This window comes from Ranitomeya imitator, chromosome 2 (genome assembly GCF_032444005.1).
Source record: "Ranitomeya imitator isolate aRanImi1 chromosome 2, aRanImi1.pri, whole genome shotgun sequence".
NCBI lineage: Eukaryota > Metazoa > Chordata > Amphibia > Anura > Dendrobatidae > Ranitomeya > Ranitomeya imitator.
In genome coordinates, this window is record NC_091283.1 from 287,874,859 (window position 1) to 287,897,691 (window position 22,833).

The 22,833-nt window shown below is 46.1% G+C and overlaps 1 protein-coding gene across 1 annotated transcript in view; it reads right to left on the minus strand.

Moving 5' to 3' along the window:
* The window catches only part of LOC138663212 (zinc finger protein 1 homolog), a 67,131-nt gene that overhangs the window by 42,333 nt on the left and 1,965 nt on the right, over nucleotides 1-22,833 (minus strand). The window contains exons 4-5 of the mRNA XM_069749374.1: nucleotides 22,240-22,363; nucleotides 22,059-22,156 (exon numbers count right to left, since the gene is read on the minus strand). Of these exons, the coding sequence (XP_069605475.1) occupies nucleotides 22,059-22,156; nucleotides 22,240-22,363 (222 nt within the window). The remainder of the gene's footprint in view (nucleotides 1-22,058; nucleotides 22,157-22,239; nucleotides 22,364-22,833) is intronic.

Here is a 22,833-nt window from a genome sequence, read left to right on the forward strand (position 1 = left end):
GAGGCGGAGCCTGCTGACGATGAGCGCGCCGCCCCCCGGAAGCAAGACAGCAGGGACGAACAGCGGCGGAAGGAGTCGGCGCCGCCGAAGAGGCAGGAGGGACGACACGCCGGGACCCGAACGAGGAGCGGCCGAAGCAAGCAGGGACAGCGCGCCGGCGGCCAGAAGCGGTGCGACGAGGGTAAGTAGCGGCGGCCGTAACAGTACCCCCCCCCCTTTAAAATCCCCTCTCCCAAAACTAGACAAAAATTTGTTTAGAAGATGAGGTGCATTAATATTCTCCAGCGGCTCCCATGATCTCTACTCGGGACCGAAACCCCTCCAATCCACCAAGAAAATTTTTTTCCCTCGAACCCTCTTCATAGCCAAAATATTCCTAACCTCAAAAACGTTATCGGCACGAACAGGCTGAGGATACAGGAAGATGGATGGAAGCGGTTAAAAATAACAGGTTTGAGCAAAGACACATGAAAGGTATTGGGAATACGGAGCGAGGCGGGCAGCTTCAGCTTGTAGGCGACATCGTTGACTCGACTCAGAACCTCAAAGGGACCGATGTAGCGAGGACCAAGTTTACAAGAAGGAATCTTAAGTCTAATGTACCGTGAGGAAAGCCAGACCTTGTCACCGGGTAAAAACGGAGAAGAATCTAAACGTCTCTTGTCAGCATGTCTTTTCATCCTGAGAGATGCCATACCAAGTGCTTCTTTAACCTCTCCCCATATAGAAGAAAAGTCCGAAATTACAGCATTAGCTGCTGGTACTGCTGACGTAGAGGAAACTGGGAGAGGCATATTCGGATGTTGACCAAACACGATGAAAAAAGGAGACTTTGCAGAGGACTCTTGGGAGTGATTATTATACGCAAACTCAGCCCAGGGCAGAAGACTGACCCAATCATCTTGATGGACATTAGAAAAGTGACGTAGGTAGGTAGCCACAATTTGATTCGTTCGTTCCGCTTGCCCATTAGTTTGAGGATGGTAGGCCGAAGAAAAATCTAGAGTCACCTTCAAAAGTTTGCATAATGCCCTCCAAAAATGAGATGTAAATTGTACTCCTCTGTCGGACACGATGTTTTGAGGAAAACCGTGAAGTTTGAAGATTTTCGAAATAAAGTTCTTCGCCAACTCAGGAGCCGAAGGTAGACCGGGCAGAGGAACAAAATGAGCCATTTTGGAAAACCGATCCACCACCGTAAGGATGACTGTACAACCTGAGGAATTCGGTAAATCGGTGATGAAGTCCATGGCTATATGCTGCCACGGACTAGAAGGGACGAGAAGAGGAAGCAGTCCTCCGCGAGGAGATCGTCTAGGTACTTTATTTTTAGAACAAGAAGAACAAGAAGCAACAAACTCCTCGATATCTTGACGTAACGCAGGCCACCAGTAGTAGCGGGAAATGAGAAGGTAGGTCTTCTTTATCCCAGCATGGCCTGCTAATTTCGAGAAATGACCCCAGCGAAGCACCTTCTCTCTGTCCCCCTCTGCCACAAGGGTCTTACCCGGAGGAGGATGGATCATGCTTAAAGGGGCCACCGTGACGACTTTGCAGGGATCCAGAATATGAGCTGGTTCTTCGTCGGCCTCCTCAGGCTGAGAAAGCCTAGAAAGTGCGTCAGCCTTGATATTTTTATCGCCTGGCCGGAAGCGAAGCTCGAAGTCGAAACGAGCAAAGAACAAAGACCATCGAGCTTGTCGTGGATTAAGTCTTTGTGCAGTTTGAAGATAGGCCAAATTCTTGTGGTCAGAGAAAATTACGAAAGGATGAACTGCTCCTTCAAGAAGATGCCTCCACTCCTCCAGAGCCAACTTAATGGCCAAAAGTTCACGGTCTCTGATGGTATAATTGCGTTCAGAGGCAGAAAATGTTTTAGAAAAGAATCCGCAAGGAACCAGTCGACCCGTAGGAGATCTTTGGGAGAGCACCGCTCCGGCTCCCGTGGAGGAGGCATCCACCTCGAGAACGAATGGCTTGTTAACCTCAGGATGGTGCAATACTGGAGCGGACGAAAAGGACTGCTTCAGGAGAGCAAAGGCATTCTCGGCCTCCAGGGTCCAAATCTTCGGGTTGGAACCCTTATGGGTGAGAGCAGAAAGAGGCTGAATTACAGAAGAGAAATGGGATATGAACTGCCTATAGTAATTAGCGAATCCCAGGAACCGTTGGATAGCCTTTATTCCATAAGGACGTGGCCAATTGAGAATGGCATTCACTTTCTCAGGGTCCATCTTGAGACCGGAATCCGAGATAATGTAACCAAGAAAGGGCAGCGAGGTTTGTTCGAAGAGACACTTCTCATACTTCGCATAAAGACGATTCTCTCTCAAACGTTGCAGAACCAAACGAACACTTCTTCTGTGGGACGGCAAATCCACCGAGAAAACCAGGATGTCGTCTAAATACATCACAACACAGGAGTAGAGAAGATCACGGAAAATATCGTTAACGAACTCCTGGAAGACTGCTGGAGCGTTGCAGAGGCCGAACGGCATGACCAGATATTCATAATGGCCGTCTCGGGTGTTAAAAGCGGTCTTTCATTCATCGCCAGCACGAATACGAACTAGGTTGTACGCTCCCCGGAGATCTAACTTAGTAAAAATTCGCGCCCCTCTAAGTCGATCAAAGAGCTCTGGAATGAGAGGTAGGAGGTACTTGTTCTTGACCGTGATGTTGTTTAAACCTCTATAGTCGATGCAGGGTCGAAGCGAACCGTCCTTCTTCTTGACAAAGAAAAATCCCGCACCAGCAGGAGAAGAAGACTTACGAATGAATCCTTTAGTCAAGTTCTCTTTGATGTATTCAGACATCGCTCTGGTCTCAGTTGAAGAAAGTGGGTAAATTCTCCCTCTAGGCGGGGTGGCACCGGGAAGAAGCTCGATCGGGCAATCATAGGAACGATGTGGCGGAAGAGTCTCAGCCTCTTTTTTTATCAAAAACATCAGCAAATGTCCAGTATGGAGAGGGTAATCCGGAGGGAATGGAAACTGCCGAAGGAGGAACTACAGGACTAACGGACAGTAGACATTGCTTTTGACAAGTAGATCCCCAACAGAGCACATCCCCCGAACGCCAGTCCAGAGTTGGTTCATGAGTTCGGAGCCACGGCAACCCAAGTAACAAAGCATGGGCGAGGTTAGGCAAGACGTAAAAGGTGATCTTCTCTCGATGTAGGGCCCCGATCCGTAGTTCGACCTCCTCCGTAATTAGGGTAATGGCGTCTTGCAAGGGTCTCCCATCTATGGAGGCGATCAGACGAGGAGTGTCCAGAGAGATAACTGGAATGCGAAGTCTCCGAACCGCCTCAAGGCTGATAAAGTTGCCCGCCGCACCCGAATCCACATACGCGACCTCGGAAAAACGTTTAAGGTTAAGAACAAGTAAGACAGACAAAAACAGGGGTAGAGAGGAAACAGAAACACCTAGGGAGGCCTCTCTTACCTGTCCTAGGCGGAGGAGTTTTCCGGACGCTCTGGGCAGGATCGCAACAAGTGAGAAGCGCTACCACAATAAAAGCAGAGCCCTAGGGAGCGTCTCTCCCGACGACGTTGCTCTGCCATCTTGACACGATCTACTTGCATGGGCTCTGGTACGGATGCAGCAGAGGGCATCAAGGGACGCGGACTCCCAGACCTACGAACTGGTGGTATGGAACGAACAGACCTCCTCTCCTTGGCGGTCTCACAAGTTCGCTCTTGGAAGCGTAGGTCTATGCGCGTAGAGAGAGCTATGAGGTCCTCCAAAGAGGTAGGAGTATCTCGTCCAGCCAACTCATCTTTTATCCGACTGGACAGACCACGCCAGAAAGCCCCGACTAAAGCCTCGTTGTTCCACCCCAGCTCAGAGGCTAAAGTGCGGAAGCGAATAGCATATTGGCCTACCGTTAGAGAACCTTGCTGAAGACTAAAAAGAGACTCCGTAGTGGAAGCTAATCGCCCGGGCTCATCAAAAACTTTGCGAAAGGTCTCCAGGAAGAAAGCTAACTGAGAAACTATGGGGTCATCCCGCTCCCAGAGGGGATTGATCCAAGCTAAGGCCTCTCCCTCTAAATGGGACAAAATAAAAGCCACTTTGGCCCGATCAGTCGGGTATTGCTGGGGAAGAAGTTCGAAGTGGAGACGGCACTGGTTTAAGAACCCCCTACAGAGTTTGGGATCGCCGCTATACCTGGGAGGTTTGCAGAGACGAGGTGGCGGGTGAGGCATGGTGGAAGAATTCGAGTCTTGTGACACCACCTGAATGGGGGGCGTAGAGACAGACTGCAGGTTCAACAAGCGGTCGTCAATGGAGGCCAAAGCAAATGACACTCAGGCACCTCCTAGCAGGGGAGGTGGCCTGAAATACTGAGGGTCTTACCTGGATTGGTTGGGACTACCGGATCTCGGATCCCGGAAGCAGGAGAAGCTAGACTGGAGCGCAGACGCCCTCCATAGAACCCTGCGCGCCGGTGCAGATGCTGAACCTCCCCAGCAGGATGTGGAGGAGGCGGAGCCTGCTGACGATGAGCGCACCGCCGCCCGGAAGCAAGACAGCGGGGACGAACAGCGGCGGAAGGAGTCGGCGCCGCCGAAGAGGCAGGCGGGACAACACGCCGGGACCCGAACGAGGAGCGGCCGAAGCAAGCAGGGACAGCGCGCCGGCGGCCAGAAGCGGCGCGACGAGGGTAAGTAGCGGCGGCCGTAACAGCAACACAACCTATTCTGACGTCTGAATCCTTGTCGTTCCGTTCTAGACAGAATCCTATCACACTGCATTGGCTCAGGAATCTGCTCTGAGGACAACGCCACAGTGCGCACAGTTCTGCGCTCCCGCAAGCGCCGGTCAATCTGAATGGCCAGAGACATAGAATCACTCAGACTGGAAGGCGTGGGAAACCCCACCATAACATCTTTAACGGATTCAGAAAGACCCTTTCTGAAAATTGCCGCCAAAGCATCATTATTCCATTTAGTCAACACAGACCATTTTCTGAATTTCTGACAATACAATTCTGCCGCCTCTTGACCCTGAGACAGGGCCAACGAGGTCTTCTCAGCTTGATCCACAGAATTAGGTTCATCATATAATAATCCTAAAGCCTGAAAAAAGGAGTCTACATTAAGCAAAGCCGGATTCCCAGATTCCAGGGAAAACGCCCAATCCTGCGGATCGCCACGCAGCAGGGAGATGACGATTTTAACCTGCTGAAAGGAATCACCGGAAGATCAAGGTCTCAAAGCAAAAAACAGTTTACAGTTGTTTTTAAAACTCAAAAATTTGGACCTGTCACCAAAAAACAAATCAGGAGTAGGAATCTTCGGTTCTAAAACAGGAGTCTGAACAATATAATCAGAAATATCCTGTACCCTAGCAGCAAGCTGGTCTACACAAGAAGCTAATTCCTGAACATCCATGCTAGCACAAGACTCCTCAGCCACCCAAATAAAAAGAGGGAAGAGAAGATAAAGCAGACTGAAGAAAAAAAAAAAAAAATGGCTCAACACCTTTCTTCCCTTCTTCTGAGATGCATTTAACTCATTATGGGCCAGTTGTACTGTTATGATTCGGTGACCTTGGAGCAGCATGAAAACTATAACTGGAGTAGGTGGTAAATGTACTGACCGCAAATCCTGATCTTAACACCGCAACTAGAAGTAGCCATGGGGTGTACCTAACAAACCCTAGACACCTCGTCACAGCCGGAGGACTAAATACCCCTATAGATGGAAATAGGAATACTACCTTGCCTCAGAGCAGAACCCCAAAGGATAGGCAGCCCCCCACAAATATTGGCTGTGAGTAGGAGAGGAAAGACACACTCAGGCAGAAAACAGGATTTAGCACAAGAGGCCACTCTAGCTAAAATAGGAAAGGATAGGACAGAGTACTGTGCGGTCAGTATTAAAACCCTACCAAAAACATCCACAGCAGATTATACAAAAATTCCTCCATCTAACTAAAGACGTGGAACGTATATCTGCAACTCCAAAGAATCCTACACTCAGAGCAGGAATACAATCAAAAAACAAGCACACCGCATGTGTGCCATAGAAAAAGAAACAGACACTTATCTTTGCTGAATTGGCAGCTAAGCAGGAGAAGCCAGACAGAGGTCCAACACCTCCCAAGAAACATATACAACTGGCAAGGACTAATGAGTCCTGCAAACCTAAATACCCCAGTCAGAATTGCAATCAGCAGATACACCTGTCCAGGACTGCAGCCCAGGGACAACTGCATTACCACCTACAACCACCGGAGGGAGCCCAAAAGCAGAATTCACAACAGTCTTCTATAATGACAAAAACAATGAGGATAAGAAATAACAGAGGCCCCTATTTCCTAAAGATAACCACTATGCACGCTATCCAGAGGGGATCCATCCTGTGTGTCTGTGTCATTATGCCACAGGATATTTGACATCACCAAGCTAAGTAGCAGACTTTAACAAAATATGTATTTACACCTGATGAACCTCGGTGTAGAGGGGAAACGCATCGAGCTTTATTCTATATACACATGTCCTTTTCCAATATGTTGGGCTCATAAGCTTTGGTTGTTTTTTTTTTGGTACTAAGTTTCATTACGGGGAGAACATGTCCCAAGTGGTTATCTTTAGGAAATAGGGGCCCCTGTTATTTCTTATCCTCATTGTTTTTAGCATTATAGAAGACATCTTTACATTCATTAATGGGATTACATTTATGAAAATCATTAATGATTATCTAGCAAATTTAATAATGATTAATTTAATAATGTGCTTTTCCAGCAACTGTAAGCCCATCAATATTTTTTTGCAACATTATTTTTTGCACATTAGCACCTTAAGATCTCTCTATCAGGGTCAGCATTGGGACAGCCATCGAGGAGTGGGGGCGCCACATGTCGCAAAGAAATCTAGGATGCCAACCCCCGCTGTGAGGCAGGATCAGAATAGGGGCAATTCAGTACATTTTTTGGCCTCCAAAAGTCATATCCTCAGGCCCATAGCCTTATATGCAGAATTATGGAATTTAACTGTCTTTCTACCTCTTCCCTATAGGGATAGTTAGAATAGAAGGGACAGCCGACGGTGAGCGGGGGCGCCATCGTGCAGGAAATAGGGTGCCAACCTCCGCTGCCAGGTAGGGTGCAGTATAGTGATAGGCCCATAGGGTTAGGCACCACCCTAGGGCTTTTCTTTAATAGATGTTTTTTCTTTGGTGATGGTTTTGTGTGCACCAGTTTTTAAACATAAATAAGAATAAAAGGTATTTTTTAATAATTGGGATTTTTTCTGTGAATCCACTCAAACAAGTATTGACCTTGCTCTGGGATGAGTAGGTAAAGGGAATGGGAGGCCAAGGACCTTTGAATGGTGGAAACTGCTAGACGAATAGGTGGTCATAAGTGAGTTAAGTGGTTTAACCCCTTTCTGACATCAGACGTACTATCCCGTCGAGGTGGGGTGGGCCCGTATGACCACCGACGGGATAGTACGTCATATGCGTTCCCCCCGTGAGCGCCGCCGATCGCAGCCGGGTGTCAGCTGCCCATCGCAGCTGACACCCGGCACTATGTGCCAGGAGCGGTCACGGACCACCCCCGGCACATTAACCCCCGGCACACCGCGATCAAACATGATCGCGATGTGCCGGCGGTGCAGGGAAGCATCGCGCAGGGAGGGGGCTCCCTGCGTGCTTCCCTGAGCCCCCCGCAGCAACGCGATGTGATCGCGTTGCTGCGAGGGTCTTTCCTATCTCCCTCCCTGCTCCAGACCCGGATCCAAGATGGCCGCGGCATCCGGGTCCTGCAGGGAGGGAGGTGGCTTCACAGAGCCTGCTCAGAGCAAGCACTGTGAAGCCTGCAGTGCTGCATGTCAGATCAGTGATCTGACAGAGTGCTGTGCAAACTGTCAGATCACTGATCTGTGATGTCCCCCCCTGGGACAAAGTAAAAAAAAAATTTCCAAATGTGTAAAAAAAAAATTAAAAAAAATATTCCTAAATAATGAAAAAAAAAATAGAATTATTCTTACCGTTAATTCGGTTTCTAGGAGCCTTCCACGACAGCCACCAGGAGGTTGTCTCCATTCCCTAATGGGGGACAGGAAGCACAAGAGGTTAAAAACCCCTCCCACCTCCCATTAACCAGTGACTTACAACTGAACCCATAGCACCGGTTACCTTTAGGTTCTCAGAAAAATATCCAAGAACATCGGGAGGGAATTAATGCTGTCGTGGAAGGCTCCTAGAAACCGAATTAACGGTAAGAATAATTCTATTTTCTCTAGTAGCCTTCCACGACAGCCACCAGGAGGGATGCCAACCAATTCTGTATTTAGGGAGGGACCACAGCTTGAAGAACCTTTCGGCCAAAAGCAAGATCCTGATTGGACCAGAAATCCAATCTATAATGTTTAGTAAATGTGTGTAGAGAAGACCATGTTGCTGCCCTGCAAATCTGCTCCGAAGAAGCGCCAGCCCTTTCAGCCCAAGAGACGGAAGTAGATCTGGTGGAATGAGCCTTTAGGCCCGCAGGAACAGCAATATTCTGATTTAGGTATGCTTCAGAAATGGCCTTTTTTATCCAGTTGGCAATGGTACTCTTCGCTACCTTCTTGCCTTTGTTTCTGCCAGAAAGATGAACGAAGAGATTTTTGTCAATTCTAAATGATTTAGTATAATCTAAGTAGTATAAAACTATACGTCGTACGTCCAAAGTATGGAACCTGTGTTCTTCCGGATTTGAAGGATTGTGACAAAACGATGGGAGGACTATGTCCTGTGATCGATGGAATTCTGACACTACCTTCGGTAGGAAACAAGGATCTGGACGGAATACGATGGAGTCATCTCTTATGGTAAGATAAGGCTCTCTAATTGAGAGAGCTTGTATTTCCCCCACTCTTCTTGCGGTAGAAATTGCAACCAAGAAGGCCGTCTTGCAGGACAGAAGATGCGAGGAACAAGATGATAGTGGCTCAAATGGAGGAGCCGTAAGACCCTTTAGAACTATGTTTAGGTCCCAGGATGGCACAAAAATTTGTTTTCTTGGACAATGTCTTGATGCCGCGACCATAAACCTCTTTATCCAACGATGACCTGCAAGATCCTGATCGAAGACGGAACTCAAGGCTGACACTTGAACTTTCAAGGTACTTGGCTTCAGCCCTAATTCTAATCCCTTTTGTAAAAAATCTAATATTTGTGAAATATTAGGATGAAAAGGGTCAGGTTTATGAGGATGACACCACGAGGAGAATCTTTTCCAGATTTTTCCATATATGGCATTGGTAATAGGTTTCCTAGATTTTTGTAGAGTAGAGATTACTGACTCTGAAAGGCCCTTAGCTCTTAGTACCTGGGCTTCAATAGCCAGGCTGCCAGTTTGAACTTCTGTGGCTCCGGGTGATAAAAGGGGCCCTGGCAGAGAAGATCTTCTGATACCTGAAGAAAGACTGGACCGTCCACCTTTAATTCTTCGATGAGGTGGTACCAGCTCCTCTTCTGCCACGCTGGAGCTACTAGGATAGTCTGGACCTGATCGTCCCGGATCTTCCGGAGGGTCTTCGCAAGTAACGGTATTGGAGGGAACCCGTAAGCCAGATGGAACTTCCAAGTATGAGCGAAGGCGTCTACTCCCTGAGACCTGTCTTTGGGGTTTAGGGAGAAGTAGTTCTTGACCTGTGCATTCTGGCTGGACGCTAGAAGGTCTATATCGGGAAGACCCCACCTGTCTGTCAACATTTTGAAAACGTCCGTCTTCAGGCTCCATTCTCCTGGATGCAAGTCGTGACGGCTTAGGCGATCTGCCTGGACATTCACCGACCCCTTGAGGTGTAACGCTGAAAGTGAGAGGAGATGTTTCTCTGCCCAGCAAAATATCCTGTTTGATATTGCTTTTAGTTGGTTGAACTTTGGACTCCCCTGGTGTTTTAGATGTGCGACAGTCGTCATATTGTCCGAATAAATTCTGACATGTTGACCTATAATGAGACTGCTGGCTGCCAGAAGGGCCCTCTCCACTGCCAACAATTCTCTGAGGTTGGAGGAACTGGAACTTTCTCTCTGATTCCAGTGACCCTGGAATGGGATTTGTGAGACCACTGCTCCCCAACCTTTTTGACTGGCGTCTGTTGTCACCGTAATTAGCGGATCTTGCACCCAGTCTACACCCTTCAGCAGGTTTGATTGGATCGACCACCAGGTTAACGAGGCCTTTACCTTCCCTGGAGTGTAAACTCTTCTGTTTAACCCCTTTACCCCCAAGGGTGGTTTGCACGTTAATGACCAGGCCAATTTTTACAATTCTGACCACTGTCCCTTTATGAGGTTATAACTCCGAAACGCTTCAACGGATCCTGGTGATTCTGACATTGTTTTCTCGTGACATATTGTACTTCATGATAGTGGTAAAATTTCTTTGATAGTACCTGCGTTTATTTGTGAAAAAAACGGAAATTTGGCGAAAATTTTGAAAATTTCGCAATTTTCAAACTTTGAATTTTTATGCAATTAAATCACAGAGATATGTCACACAAAATACTTAATAAGTAACATTTCCCACATGTCTCCTTTACATCAGCATAATTTTGGAACCAATTTTTTTTTTTGTTAGGGAGTTATAAGGGTTAAAAGTTGACCAGCAATTTCTCATTTTTACAACACCATTTTTTTTTAGGGACCACGTCTCATTTGAAGTCATTTTGAGGGGTCTATATGATAGAAAATGCCCAAGTGTGACACCATTCTAAAAACTGCACCCCTCAAGGTGCTCAAAACCACATTCAAGAAGTTTATTAACCCTTCAGGTGTTTAATAGGAATTTTTGGAATGTTTAAATAAAAATGAACATTTAACTTTTTTACACAAAAAATTTACTTCAGCTCCAATTTGTTTTATTTTACCAAGGGTAACAGGAGAAATTGGACCCAAAAAGTTGTTGTCCAATTTGTCCTGAGTACGCTGATACCCCATATGTGGCAGTAAACCACTGTTTGGGCGCATGGGAGAGCTCGGAAGGGAAGGAGCGCTATTTGACTTTTCAATGCAAAATTGACAGAAATTGAGATGGGACGCCATGTTGCGTTTGGAGAGCCACTGATGTGCCTAAACATTGAAACCCCCCACAAGTGACACCATTTTGGAAAGTAGACCCCCTAAGGAACTTATCTGGATGTGTGGTGAGCACTTTGACCCACCAAGTGCTTCACAGAAGTTTATAATGCAGAACCGTAAAAATAAAAAATCATATTTTTTCACAAAAATTATATTTTTGCCCCCAATTTTTTATTTTTCCAAGGGTAAGAGAAGAAATTGGACCTCAAAAGTTGTTGTCCAATTTGTCCTGAGTACGCTGATACCCCATATGTGGCAGTAAACCACTGTTTGGGCGCATGGGAGAGCTCGGAAGGGAAGGAGCGCAGTTTGACTTTTCAATGCAAAATTGACAGAAATTGAGATGGGACGCCATGTTGCGTTTGGAGAGCCACTGATGTGCCTAAACATTGAAACCCCCCACAAGTGACACCATTTTGGAAAGTAGACCCCCTAAGGAACTTATCTAGAGGTGTGGTGAGCACTTTGACCCACCAAGTGCTTCACAGAAGTTTATAATGCAGAGCCATAAAAATAAAACAAAATTTTTTTCCCACAAAAATTATTTTTTAGCCCCCAGTTTTGTATTTTCCCTAGGGTAACAGGAGAAATTGGACCCCAAAAGTTGTTGTCCAATTTGTCCTGAGTACGCTGATACCCCATATGTGGGGGGGAACCACCGTTTGGGCGCATGGGAGGGTTCGGAAGGGAAGGAGCGCCATTTGGAATGCAGACTTAGATGGAATGGTCTGCAGGCGTCACATTGCGTTTGCAGAGCCCCTAATGTACCTAAACAGTAGAAACCCCCCACAAGTGACACCATTTTGGAAAGTAGACCCCCTAAGGAACTCATCTTGATGTGTTGTAAGAGCTTTGAACCCCCAAGTATTTCACTACAGTTTATAACGCAGAGCCATGCAAATAAAAAATATTTTTTTTTCCACAAAAATTATATTTTAGCCCCCAGTTTTGTATTTTTCCAAGGTTAGCAGGAGAAATTGGACCCTAAATGTTGTTGTCCAATTTGTCCTGAGTACGCTGATACCCGATATGTGGGGGGGAACCACCGTTTGGGCGCATGGGAGGGCTCGGAAGGGAAGGAGCATCATTTGGAATGCAGACTTAGATGGATTGGTCTGCAGGCGTCACATTGCGTTTGCAGAGCCCCTAATGTACCTAAACAGTAGAAACCCCCCACAAGTGACCCCATATTGGAAACTAGACCCCTCAATGAACTTATCTAGATGTGTTGTGAGAACTTTGAACCCCCAAGTGTTTCACTACAGTTTATAGAGCCGTGAAAATAAAAAATCTTTTTGTTTTCCCACAAAAATTATTTTTTAGCCCCCAGTTTTGTATTTTCCCAAGGGTAACAGGAGAAATTGGTCCACAAAAGTTGTTGTCCAATTTGTCCTGAGTACGCTGATACCCCATATGTTGGGGTAAACCCCTGTTTGGGCACACAGGAGAGCTCGGAAGGGAAGGAGCACTGTTTTACTTTTTCAACGCAGAATTGGCTGGAATTGAGATCGGACGCCATGTCGTGTTTGGAGAGCCCCTGATGTGCCGAAACAGTGGAAACCCCCCAATTATAACTGAAACCCTAATCTAAACACACCCCTAACCCTAATTCCAACGGTAACCCTAACCACACCTCTAACCCTGACACACTTCTAACCCTAATCCCAACCCTATTCCCAACTGTAAATGTAATCTAAACCCTAACTTTAGCCCCAACCCTAACTGTAGCCCCAACCCTAACCCTAATCCTAGCCCTAACCCTAGCCCTAACCCTAATCCTAGCCCTAACCCTAGCCCTAACCCTAGCCCTAACCCTAACCCTAGCCCTAACCCTAGCCCTAACCCTAACCCTAGCCCTAACCCTAACCCTAGCCCTAACCCTAGCCCTAACCCTAGCCCTAGCCCTAACCCTAATGGGAAAATGGAAATAAATACATTTTTTTTTATTTTTCCCTAACTAAGGGGGTGATGAAGGGGGGTTTGATTTACTTTTATAGCGAGTTTTTTAGCGGATTTTTATGATTGGCAGCCGTCACACACTGAAAGACCCTTTTTATTGCAAAAAATATTTTTTGCAATACCACATTTTGAGAGCTATAATTTTTCCATATTTTGGTCCACAGAGTCATGTGAGGTCTTGTTTTTTGCGGGACGAGTTGACGTTTTTATTGAAAACATTTTTGGGCACGTGACATTTTTTTAATCGCTTTTTATTCCGATTTTTGTGAGGAAGAATGACCAAAAGCCAGCTATTCATGAATTTCTATTGGGGGAGGCGTTTATACCGTTCCGCGTTTGGTAAAATTGATAAATCAGTTTTATTCTTCGGGTCAGTACGATTACAGCGATACCTCATTTATATCATTTTTTTATGGTTTGGCGCTTTTATACGATAAAAACTATTTTACAGAAAAAATAATTATTTTTGCATCGCTTTATTCTCAGGACTATAACTTTTTTATTTTTTCGCTGATGATGCTGTATGGCGGCTCTTTTTTTGCGGGACAATATGACGCTTTCAGCGGTACCATGGTTATTTATATCTGTCCTTTTGATCGCGTGTTATTCCACTTTTTGTTCGGCGGTATGATAATAAAGCGTTGTTTTTTGCCTCTTTTTTTTTTTTTTCTTACGGTGTTTACTGAAGGGGTTAACTAGTGGGACAGTTTTATAGGTCGGGTCGTTACGGACGCGGCGATACTAAATATGTGTACTTTTATTGTTTTTTTTTTTTTTATTTAGATGAAGAAATGTATTTATGGGAATAATATTTTTTTTTTTTTTCATTATTTTGGAATATTTTTTTTTTATTTTTTTTACACATTTGGAAATTTTTTTTTTTACTTTTTTACTTTGTCCCAGGGGGGGACATCACAGATCAGTGATCTGACAGTTTGCACAGCACTCTGTCAGATCACTGATCTGACATGCAGCGCTGCAGGCTTCACAGTGCCTGCTCTGAGCAGGCTCTGTGAAGCCACCTCCCTCCCTGCAGGACCCGGATCCGCGGCCATCTTGGATCCGGGGCTCGAGCAGGGAGGGAGGTGAGGAGACCCTCGCAGCAACGCGATCACATCGCGTTGCTGCGGGGGGCTCAGGGAAGCCCGCGGGGAGCCCCCTCCCTGCGCGGTGCTTCCCTGCACCGCCGGCACATCGCGATCATCTTTGATCGCGGTGTGCCGGGGGTTAATGTGCCGGGGGCGGTCCGTGACCGCTCCTGGCACATAGTGCCGGATGTCAGCTGCGATAAGCAGCTGACACCCGGCCGCGATCGGCCGCGCTCCCCCCGTGAGCGCGGCCGATCGGCTATGACGTACTATCCCGTCCAGGGTCAGATAAGCCCAGGGCACCTCGACGGGATAGTACGTCTAAGGTCACAGAGGGGTTAAGGAATTTGGATTCCCGTTCCAGTTCCCTAAGATGTGCGCCTGCAGAACTCTGGAGTGGCTCTGAGCCCACTGGACTGATTGTATACAGGCCGTCATCGATCCCAGAAGAGACATCGCAGTTCGTAAGGTCGGAGAACGTTGTTTCCTGAAGTGTGAGACCTTGGAAATTAAATTTATCCGATGTTCCTCTGGTAAGAAGGACTTTTGACCTTCTGAATCCAGGAGGACTCCAAGGAATTTCCTCACCTTTGATGGTGACAGCCGAGATTTTTTCAGGTTTGGAATCCAACCCAACCCCTGTAAGATGTTCAGAGTTTTGGAAACTCTCTGATTGAGAACTTCGGCGGAAGGACCAATTATTAACAGGTCGTCTAAGTACGGGACTATGGCGATGTCTTGACTCCTGATATGGGCTACTGCTTCCGCCATGACTCTGGAGAACACCCTTGGGGCTGAGGAGATCCCGAAGGGGAGAACGTTGTACTGAAAATGTAAGATCTTTTGGTTGAATTGAACCGCAAATCTCAGGTATTTCCTGTGGCAAGGATGTATTGGAATATGGAAATAGGCATCCTTGAGGTCTATTGTTGCCATATATGAGTGAGGAGCTATTAGAGGGATGGCTGTTTTTACTGATTCCATCTTGAACTTGCGGTATGTTATGTATCTGTTGAGAGCCTTCAGATTTATTATAATCCGAGATTGTCCGGAAGGCTTTTTTACTATGAAGATACGGGAATAGTGGCCTTCCCCCCGCTCGTTCACTGGAACCAAGGAAATAGCTCTTGAGTTTAGCAAGTCCTGAATTCCGGCCATCATCAACTTTTGAGTCTCCCGAGATGACAGGGAGGTGACTCTTACGATCCTGGGAGGAGGCGCATCGAACTCTATCAGCAGACCCTGTTGGATAACACTCACCACCCAGGGGCTGTTGGAGATATTCTGCCAACTGTGGACAAAGTCCGAAAGCCTCCCCCCTACCGGATCGGAGTCATTGCTTCTCTTGTTGTGTTTGTTGGGGAATAAGGATGTTTTTAGGCTTCCCCTTAGCATAACTCCACCTTCCGGATTTTCCTTTCCCTCTACCCTGGGAGGGGTGGGGCTGGGAGGGCCGAAAAAAACGCTTCCTGGGAGGCTTCTGTTCAGGGAGGGTTTTCTTTCTGTCTGTGGCTTTCTCTAAGATATCATCTAAGGAGGGCCCAAACACATATTCACCCTTAAAGGGAATAGAACACAGTTTTATTTTTGACGTAACATCTCCGCTCCACATTTTTAACCAGAGAGCTCTTCTGGCTGAATTTGTCTGGACCAAGGATCTGGCGGCCACACGGATAGATTCCAGTGAGGCGTCTGCAAGGAATCCTGTTGCTCTGTGCAAGATAGGCAAAGAGTCCAGTACTTCTTCTCTTGGGGTACCCTGAGAGATGTGGCTTTCTAACTCTTCTATCCAACGGAAGAGCGAGCGGGCAACACATGTGGATGCTATATTGTACTGGAGGGCTGAGGTAGACGTTTCCCAGGATTTTTTGAGAAGACTCTCAATCTTCCTATCCAAGGGGTCTTCTAATTGGGAAGAATCCTCGAACGGCAGAGCCGTCTTTTTAGCCACTCTAGCCACTTGGACATCAATTTTTGGAATGTTCCATTTTATTGAGTCTTCATCAAGAGGAAATCGGTGCTTAAAATCTGGAGGCGTTGTTAGCCGTTTCTCGGGTAATTCCCATTCATTATTAATCATATCAATTATGCTTTTATGGACGGGAAACCCGGGCTGCTTTTCAGTATGTATACCAAACAGCTCGTCTTGTATAGACTGAGGCACTGATTCCTCTTTTAGCCCCATTGTGTTCCTCACAGCCGATACCAAATCCTCAATATATTCTGAGGAAAAAAGGTATTTCCTGATCTCCGCAGATTTATGGGGTAACGTGTCTTCCCACTTGACAGAGGAGGACGTATAGGACTCCTCAGACTCTGACTCAGAGTACTCCTGGATTTTCCTCTTTTTGGGGAGAGATGGACCAGGTGAGGATGGTGGCGGAGGTGGAGGTGGGGCGAGTGTAGCCAAGGAGGTTTGAACCTCCTGCCTAACCAAGGAGCGGATTTCATCAATCAAAGAAGGGTGTTCCGCTCTGACGATTTTATCCGTACAAGGTTGGCATAACTTTTTCTCCCAATCTGGTGGCATTTTCGCATTACAGGTAGCACATCTACGCTTGGTAATGTTTTTAGGGCCTGGCTTGACTCCCTGCAATGAGAGAGGAAGCCGTGTAAGAAAAGGTATATTATGTACCTTTAAATGGGACACCCTCTGCCGTACTTACTAGGGCCTGAGGAGCGCTGGGCTCTGCAGCTGCAGGGCAAGACGAGTCCATGCTTACAGCAGGCTTACCTGAGACGTCTTCGCAGCTTATATAGAAAATAAGTCTGCAACCAGCGTGTGCAATTAGCCGCCCCTCCCCCTCCGCAGTCCCAGGCAGGCGTGCGAGGATGCAGCGTGCCTCGCACGCCGTTCGGTAATCCATTGCTCTGGACTTGTGTCGCTCCTGTGCAGGAGCGCCGACCCGGAAGTGGAGCGCCACTGACTTCCGGGTCGCCGAACAGCGCGCGCTGGAGGGGGAGACGCCGGAGAGCTCAGGGAGGCCTCCGGGTGGGCTCACCGGCCAGCTTTGTCCCCGCGAGAGGACGCAGGAGGACCGGGAACGCGGTCCCAGAATCCGGAGGAGACGGGAGACACAAAGCAGGAGGAAGCCGCGGGGGACCCGACCATAAGTGCCCGGCGAAAGATCTGATTCAGGTACTCTGCTAGAGCCGCCGCAGCAGCGCACCAGGAACCTCTCCATGCCCCATGGGGGACAGGAAAGACACTGGTTAATGGGAGGTGGGAGGGGTTTTTAACCTCTTGTGCTTCCTGTCCCCCATTAGGGAATGGAGACAACCTCCTGGTGGCTGTCGTGGAAGGCTACTAGAGAAAAATGTATTATTCCCATAAATACATTTCTTTATCTAAATAATAAAAAAAAAAAAAAACAATAAAAGTACACATATTTAGTATCGCCGCGTCCGTAATGACCCGACCTATAAAACTGGCCCACTAGTTAACCCCTTCAGTAAACACCGTAAGAAAAAAAAAAAAAAAGAGGCAAAAAACATTGCTTTATTATCATACCGCCGAACAAAAAGTGGAATAACACGCGATCAAAAAGACATATAAATAACCATGGTACCGCTGAAAACGTCATCTTGTCCCGCAAAAGAAGAGCTGCCAGACAGCATCATCAGCGAAAAAATAAAAAAAGATATAGTCCTGAGAATAAAGCTATGCAAAAATAATTATTTTTTCTATAAAATAGTTTTTATCGTATAAAAGCGCCAAAACATAAAAAAAAAATGATATAAATGAGGTACCGCTGTAATCGTACTGACCCGAAGAATAAAACTGCTGTATCAATTTTACCAAAGGCGGAACGGTATAAACGCCTCCCCCAAAAGAAATTCATGAATAGCTGGTTTTTGGTCATTTTGCCTCACAAAAATCATAATAAAAAGCGATCAAAAAATGTCACGTGCCCGAAAATGTTACCAATAAAAACGTCAACTTGTCCCGCAAAAAACAAGACCTCACATGACTCTGTGGACCAAAATATGTAAAAATTATAGCTCTTAAAATGTGGTAACGCAAAAAATATTTTTTGCAATAAAAAGCGTCTTTCAGTGTGTGACGGCTGCCAATCATAAAAATCCGCTAACAAACCCGCTATAAAAGTAAATCAAACCCCCCTTCATCACCTCCTTAGTTAGGGAAAAATTAAAAAAAATGTATTTATTTCCATTTTCCCATTAGGGTTAGGGCTACAGTTAGGGTTAGGGCTAGGGTTATGGTTAAGGCTAGGGTTAGGGCTAGGGTTAGGGCTAGGGTTGGGGCTACAGTTACAGTTAGAGTTTAGATTACATTTATAGTTGGGAATAGGGTTGGGATTAGGGTTAGGGGTGTGTCAGGGTTAGAGGTGTGGTTAGGGTTACTGTTGGGATTAGGGTTAGGGGTGTGTTTGGATTAGGGTTTCAGTTATAATTGAGGGGTTTCCACTGTTTAGGCACATCAGGGGCTCTCCAAACGCGACATGGCGTCCGATCTCAATTCCAGCCAATTCTGTGTTGAAAAAGTAAAACAGTGCTCCTTCCCTTCCGAGCTCTCCCATGTGCCCAAACAGGGGTTTACCCCAACATATGGGGTATCAGCGTACTCAGGACAAATAGGACAACAACAATTGGGGTCCAATTTCTCCTGTTACCCTTGTGAAAATACAAAACTGAGGGCTAAAAAATAATTTTTGTGGGGAAAAAAAAGATTTTTTATTTTCACGGCTCTGCGTTACAAACTGTAGTGAAACACTTGGGGGTTCAAAGCTCTCACAACACATCTAGATGAGTTCCCTGGGGGGTCTAGTTTCCAATATGGTGTCACTTGTGGGGGGTTTCTACTGTTTAGGTACATTATGGGCTCTGCAAACGCAATGTGACACCTGCAGACCATTCCATCTAAGTCTGCATTCCAAATGGAGCGCCTTCCCTTCCGAGCCCTCCCATGCGGCCAAACAGTGGTTCCCCCCCACATATGGGGTATCAGCGTACTCAGGACAAATTGTACAACAACTTTTGTGGTCCAATTTCTTCTCTTACCCTTGGGAAAATAAAAAATTGGGGGTGAAAAGATAATTTTTGTGAAAAAATGATTTTTTATTTTTACGGTTCTGCATTATAAACTTCTGTGAAGCACTTGGTGGGTCAAAGTGCTCACCACACCTCTAGATAAGTTCCTTAGGGGGTCTACTTTCCAAAATGGTGTCACTTGTGGGGGGTTTCAATGTTTAGGCACATCAGGGGCTCTCCAAACGCAACATGGTGTCCCATTTCGATTCCAGTCAATTTTGCATTGAAAAGTCAAATGGCGCTCCTTCGCTTCCGAGCTCTGTCATGCGCCCAAACAGTGGTTCACCCCCACATATGGGGTACCGGTGTACTCAGGACAAATTGTACAACAACTTTTGGCATCCATTTTCTCCTGTTACCCTTGGTAAAATAAAACAAACTGGAGCTGAAGTAAATTTTTTGTGAAAAAATGTTAAATGCTCATTTTTATTTAAACATTCCAAAAATTCCTGTGAAGCACCAGAAGGGTTAATAAACTTATTGAATATGGTTTTGAGCACCTTGAGGGGTGCAGTTTTTAGAATGGTGTCACACTTGGGTATTTTCTATCATGTAGACCCCTCAAAATGACTTCAAATGAGATGTGGTCCCTAAAAAAAAATGGTGTTGTAAAAATGAGAAATTGCTGGTCAACTTTTAACCCTTATAACTCCCTAACAAAAAAAAAAAATTTGGTTCCAAAATTGTGCTGATGTTGATGTAAACATGTGGGAAATGTTACTTATTAAGTATTTTGTGTGACATATCTCTGTGATTTAATTGCATAAAAATTCAAAGTTGGAAAATTGCGACATTTTCATAATTTTCGCCAAATTTCCGTTTTTTTCACAAATAAACGCAGGTATTATCAAAGAATTTTTACCACTATCATGAAGTACAATATATCCCGAGCAAACCATGTCAGAATCACTGGGATCCGTTGAAGCGTTCCAGAGTTATAACCACATAAAGGGACAGTGGTCAGAATTGTAAAAATTGGCCCGGTCATTAACGTGCAAACAACCCTTGGGGGTAAAGGGGTTAAAGAGTCATTAATGTCTGATATAGAAGTTCCAATGGAGATGAGCTGTCCTTGGGGGGGGGGGGGGGTTTGTTGGTGGCTTCGAAAATTGGAAAACTTTGTATGTAACATATTGGAATGTGGAGGAAAATGTAATGTTTATGTTTATTCTTAATAAAAATCTATTTAAATTAAAAAAAAAAAAAAAAAGTATTGACCTTGCTGTACATGTGCTGGATATAGCCGGTCTAAAGGCTCTGTTGTAGGACTCCCATGATCTTTTAAGTAATGTATCTGCTTTGCGATCTAGAGGGTCAGATAAGACTCCAGAATCTTCTACAGGCAGCACAGAATGCCTAGAAGTTGAGGCCACTGCTGAGTCCACCTTGGGAATCTTGAACCAAGCTGTCAGGTTATCATCCTCAAAGAGACAAAGGGATATCTCCTATTGGAAAATAAAGAGAGGAACCCTCACGCTGCCCCTGCTTGCTCCATTCCTTCCTGACCAAATCCTTCTACGCACCAATAAAGGGGAAAGCACGTCTCTTTTTCTACGAAAGAACTGTAAATGTAATTTCCTGCATAGATCTAGCCTCTGTTGCCTCTGAAAGCCCCATGGTATTTCTAACTGATTTCACCAAGTTATCCATACTCTCTATGGGAAAACAAGATAGCCCTTCTTCACCAGATGATAATGAATCAGAAGCACCAGAGGATCCTGCCTGGTCGGTACCGGAAGCAGAACTGGAGACAGGGGTAACACTCCTTGCTTTGGACTTATGTTTCTTAGGCCTGTTTGAACATCCTAAGGACTGAAGTTCCTCTCATCATTAATCGTATATCAGTGGATCTAACCGAGGACTCCTCCTCTAACGTCTGGCTGATACAACTCTGACACAGTCTTTTAAGATAGATGTCAGGAAGGGGTTGAGAGCAGGAGGCACATTCTTTGTGCTTGGATTTTTTAGATTTCTTAGGCTGAAGGGGAGGTACACAGAAAGAAGGTGAATCAGCTTAGTAGGCAGAGTCATGTAACACTCACCCAGTGAAGCTGTGATGTGGTACCGGTTCTGGAAGCGGAGGCACAGCACGAGTTCTAGAAGGTTCAGCTCTCTTACTCCGTACCCTCTTGTCAGTGGAGTCACCATCTCGGGAGCGCCCACTGCTGCTCTTGGGATTGCTGTTCGGCTGCACTTCCACCACTTGTGGGTGCACCTTAGATTCTCCTGGAGAGGACATCTTTGGGACACATCGGCAGCAGGAGGCCCCCGGATCTTATACTTTCAGTCCGTCCATCTCCGGAACAAGCCTCCCCTGACCCCCGGAAGTGAACCCAAGCAATTTCGGTTCAGGAATGCTGAATGAGCAGTACGTATGCGTGGGCCGAAACCTGGAAGCACTGCCTGATGGAGGAGCAGGTCGGCCGATGCACGCATCCAGCTCCACAAGATGAGTGCCAGTCTGGTCCTACTGCACCGCGTGAGCCAGGACAGCCTCTTCCGGATCCTGGCCTCACATTATCCACCATCAGACGAGGGGGGAGTCGGACAGGCAGGGCTCCCCTGATGCTGCTTCTGGTGCCGCAGCCCCTGCCGATCCCCAAACACCGCACAGGTGGCAGGCACAGGCCCAGGTAACCTTTCCCCTGCAGGATCCCGCAGGAACAGGAAACCAACATAGGAGGCGAGGGGGACCACCCCTTTTTATCTGTAGGTTTCCTGATCCTGGGGGCGGATCCCCTCGCTCAGTGGGTGCTGTCGTGGCGATAACAAAAAAAAAAACATATAATACTGGTGGATAAAACAAGACTGAGCACAAGACCTTCACAGCCGTCTACACATCATAGGGGAGATCTCATGACCCCTCTCCATCTACCTGATGATTCTGAGGAACATTGGGATCTTCTTGTTTACAGTCCTCTGGAAGAAGAGGACGGGGACATCTCTCTGGTGTTGTCCTCTTACTGGATAGATCTGGAGGAAACACATACAGGGACTGAATTCATTCTTTACATACAGATAATTATAGGCTGTGTGTATTTAGTCCTGTCTATTACCTGGTGATGTGAGGGGCTGGGGAACCTCCATCATGACGTTCTTGTACAGATATTTGTGTCCTTCTAAATACTCCCACTCCTCCATGGATAAATAGACGGAGACATCCTGACACCTTATAGGAACCTATATATGTGAAAAAACACCGTGAACACAGCTACGAAGTGGTGCTAAAGTTAGGCTCCCAAGCCATACACATTATAAATATAACTTGGCACTCAACTTAAGGATGCTTGAACAGAAGGATTTATTTTTCAGTATACACAAAACGTTTCGGTTCATATAGAACCTTCTTCAGTTACGTATTTAATTGTGCATATAGTGCATAGTTCTCGGATGAAACTGGCAAGAGGAATCTATGAGGAAAATATGGGAACCGTGGTATGCGGTAAAATATATTAGAAGTCCATGTTGCGAGCAGGCGTACCACCAGACGCACAATTAAATACTTAATTGAAGAAGGTTCTATATCAACCGAAACGTTTTGTGTATACTGAAAAATAAATCCTTCTGTTCAAGCGTCCTTAAGTTTAGTACTAAGTTAATATTACCTTATAGGAATCTGACACATACAATGATACCGTCATCCCCTGGTC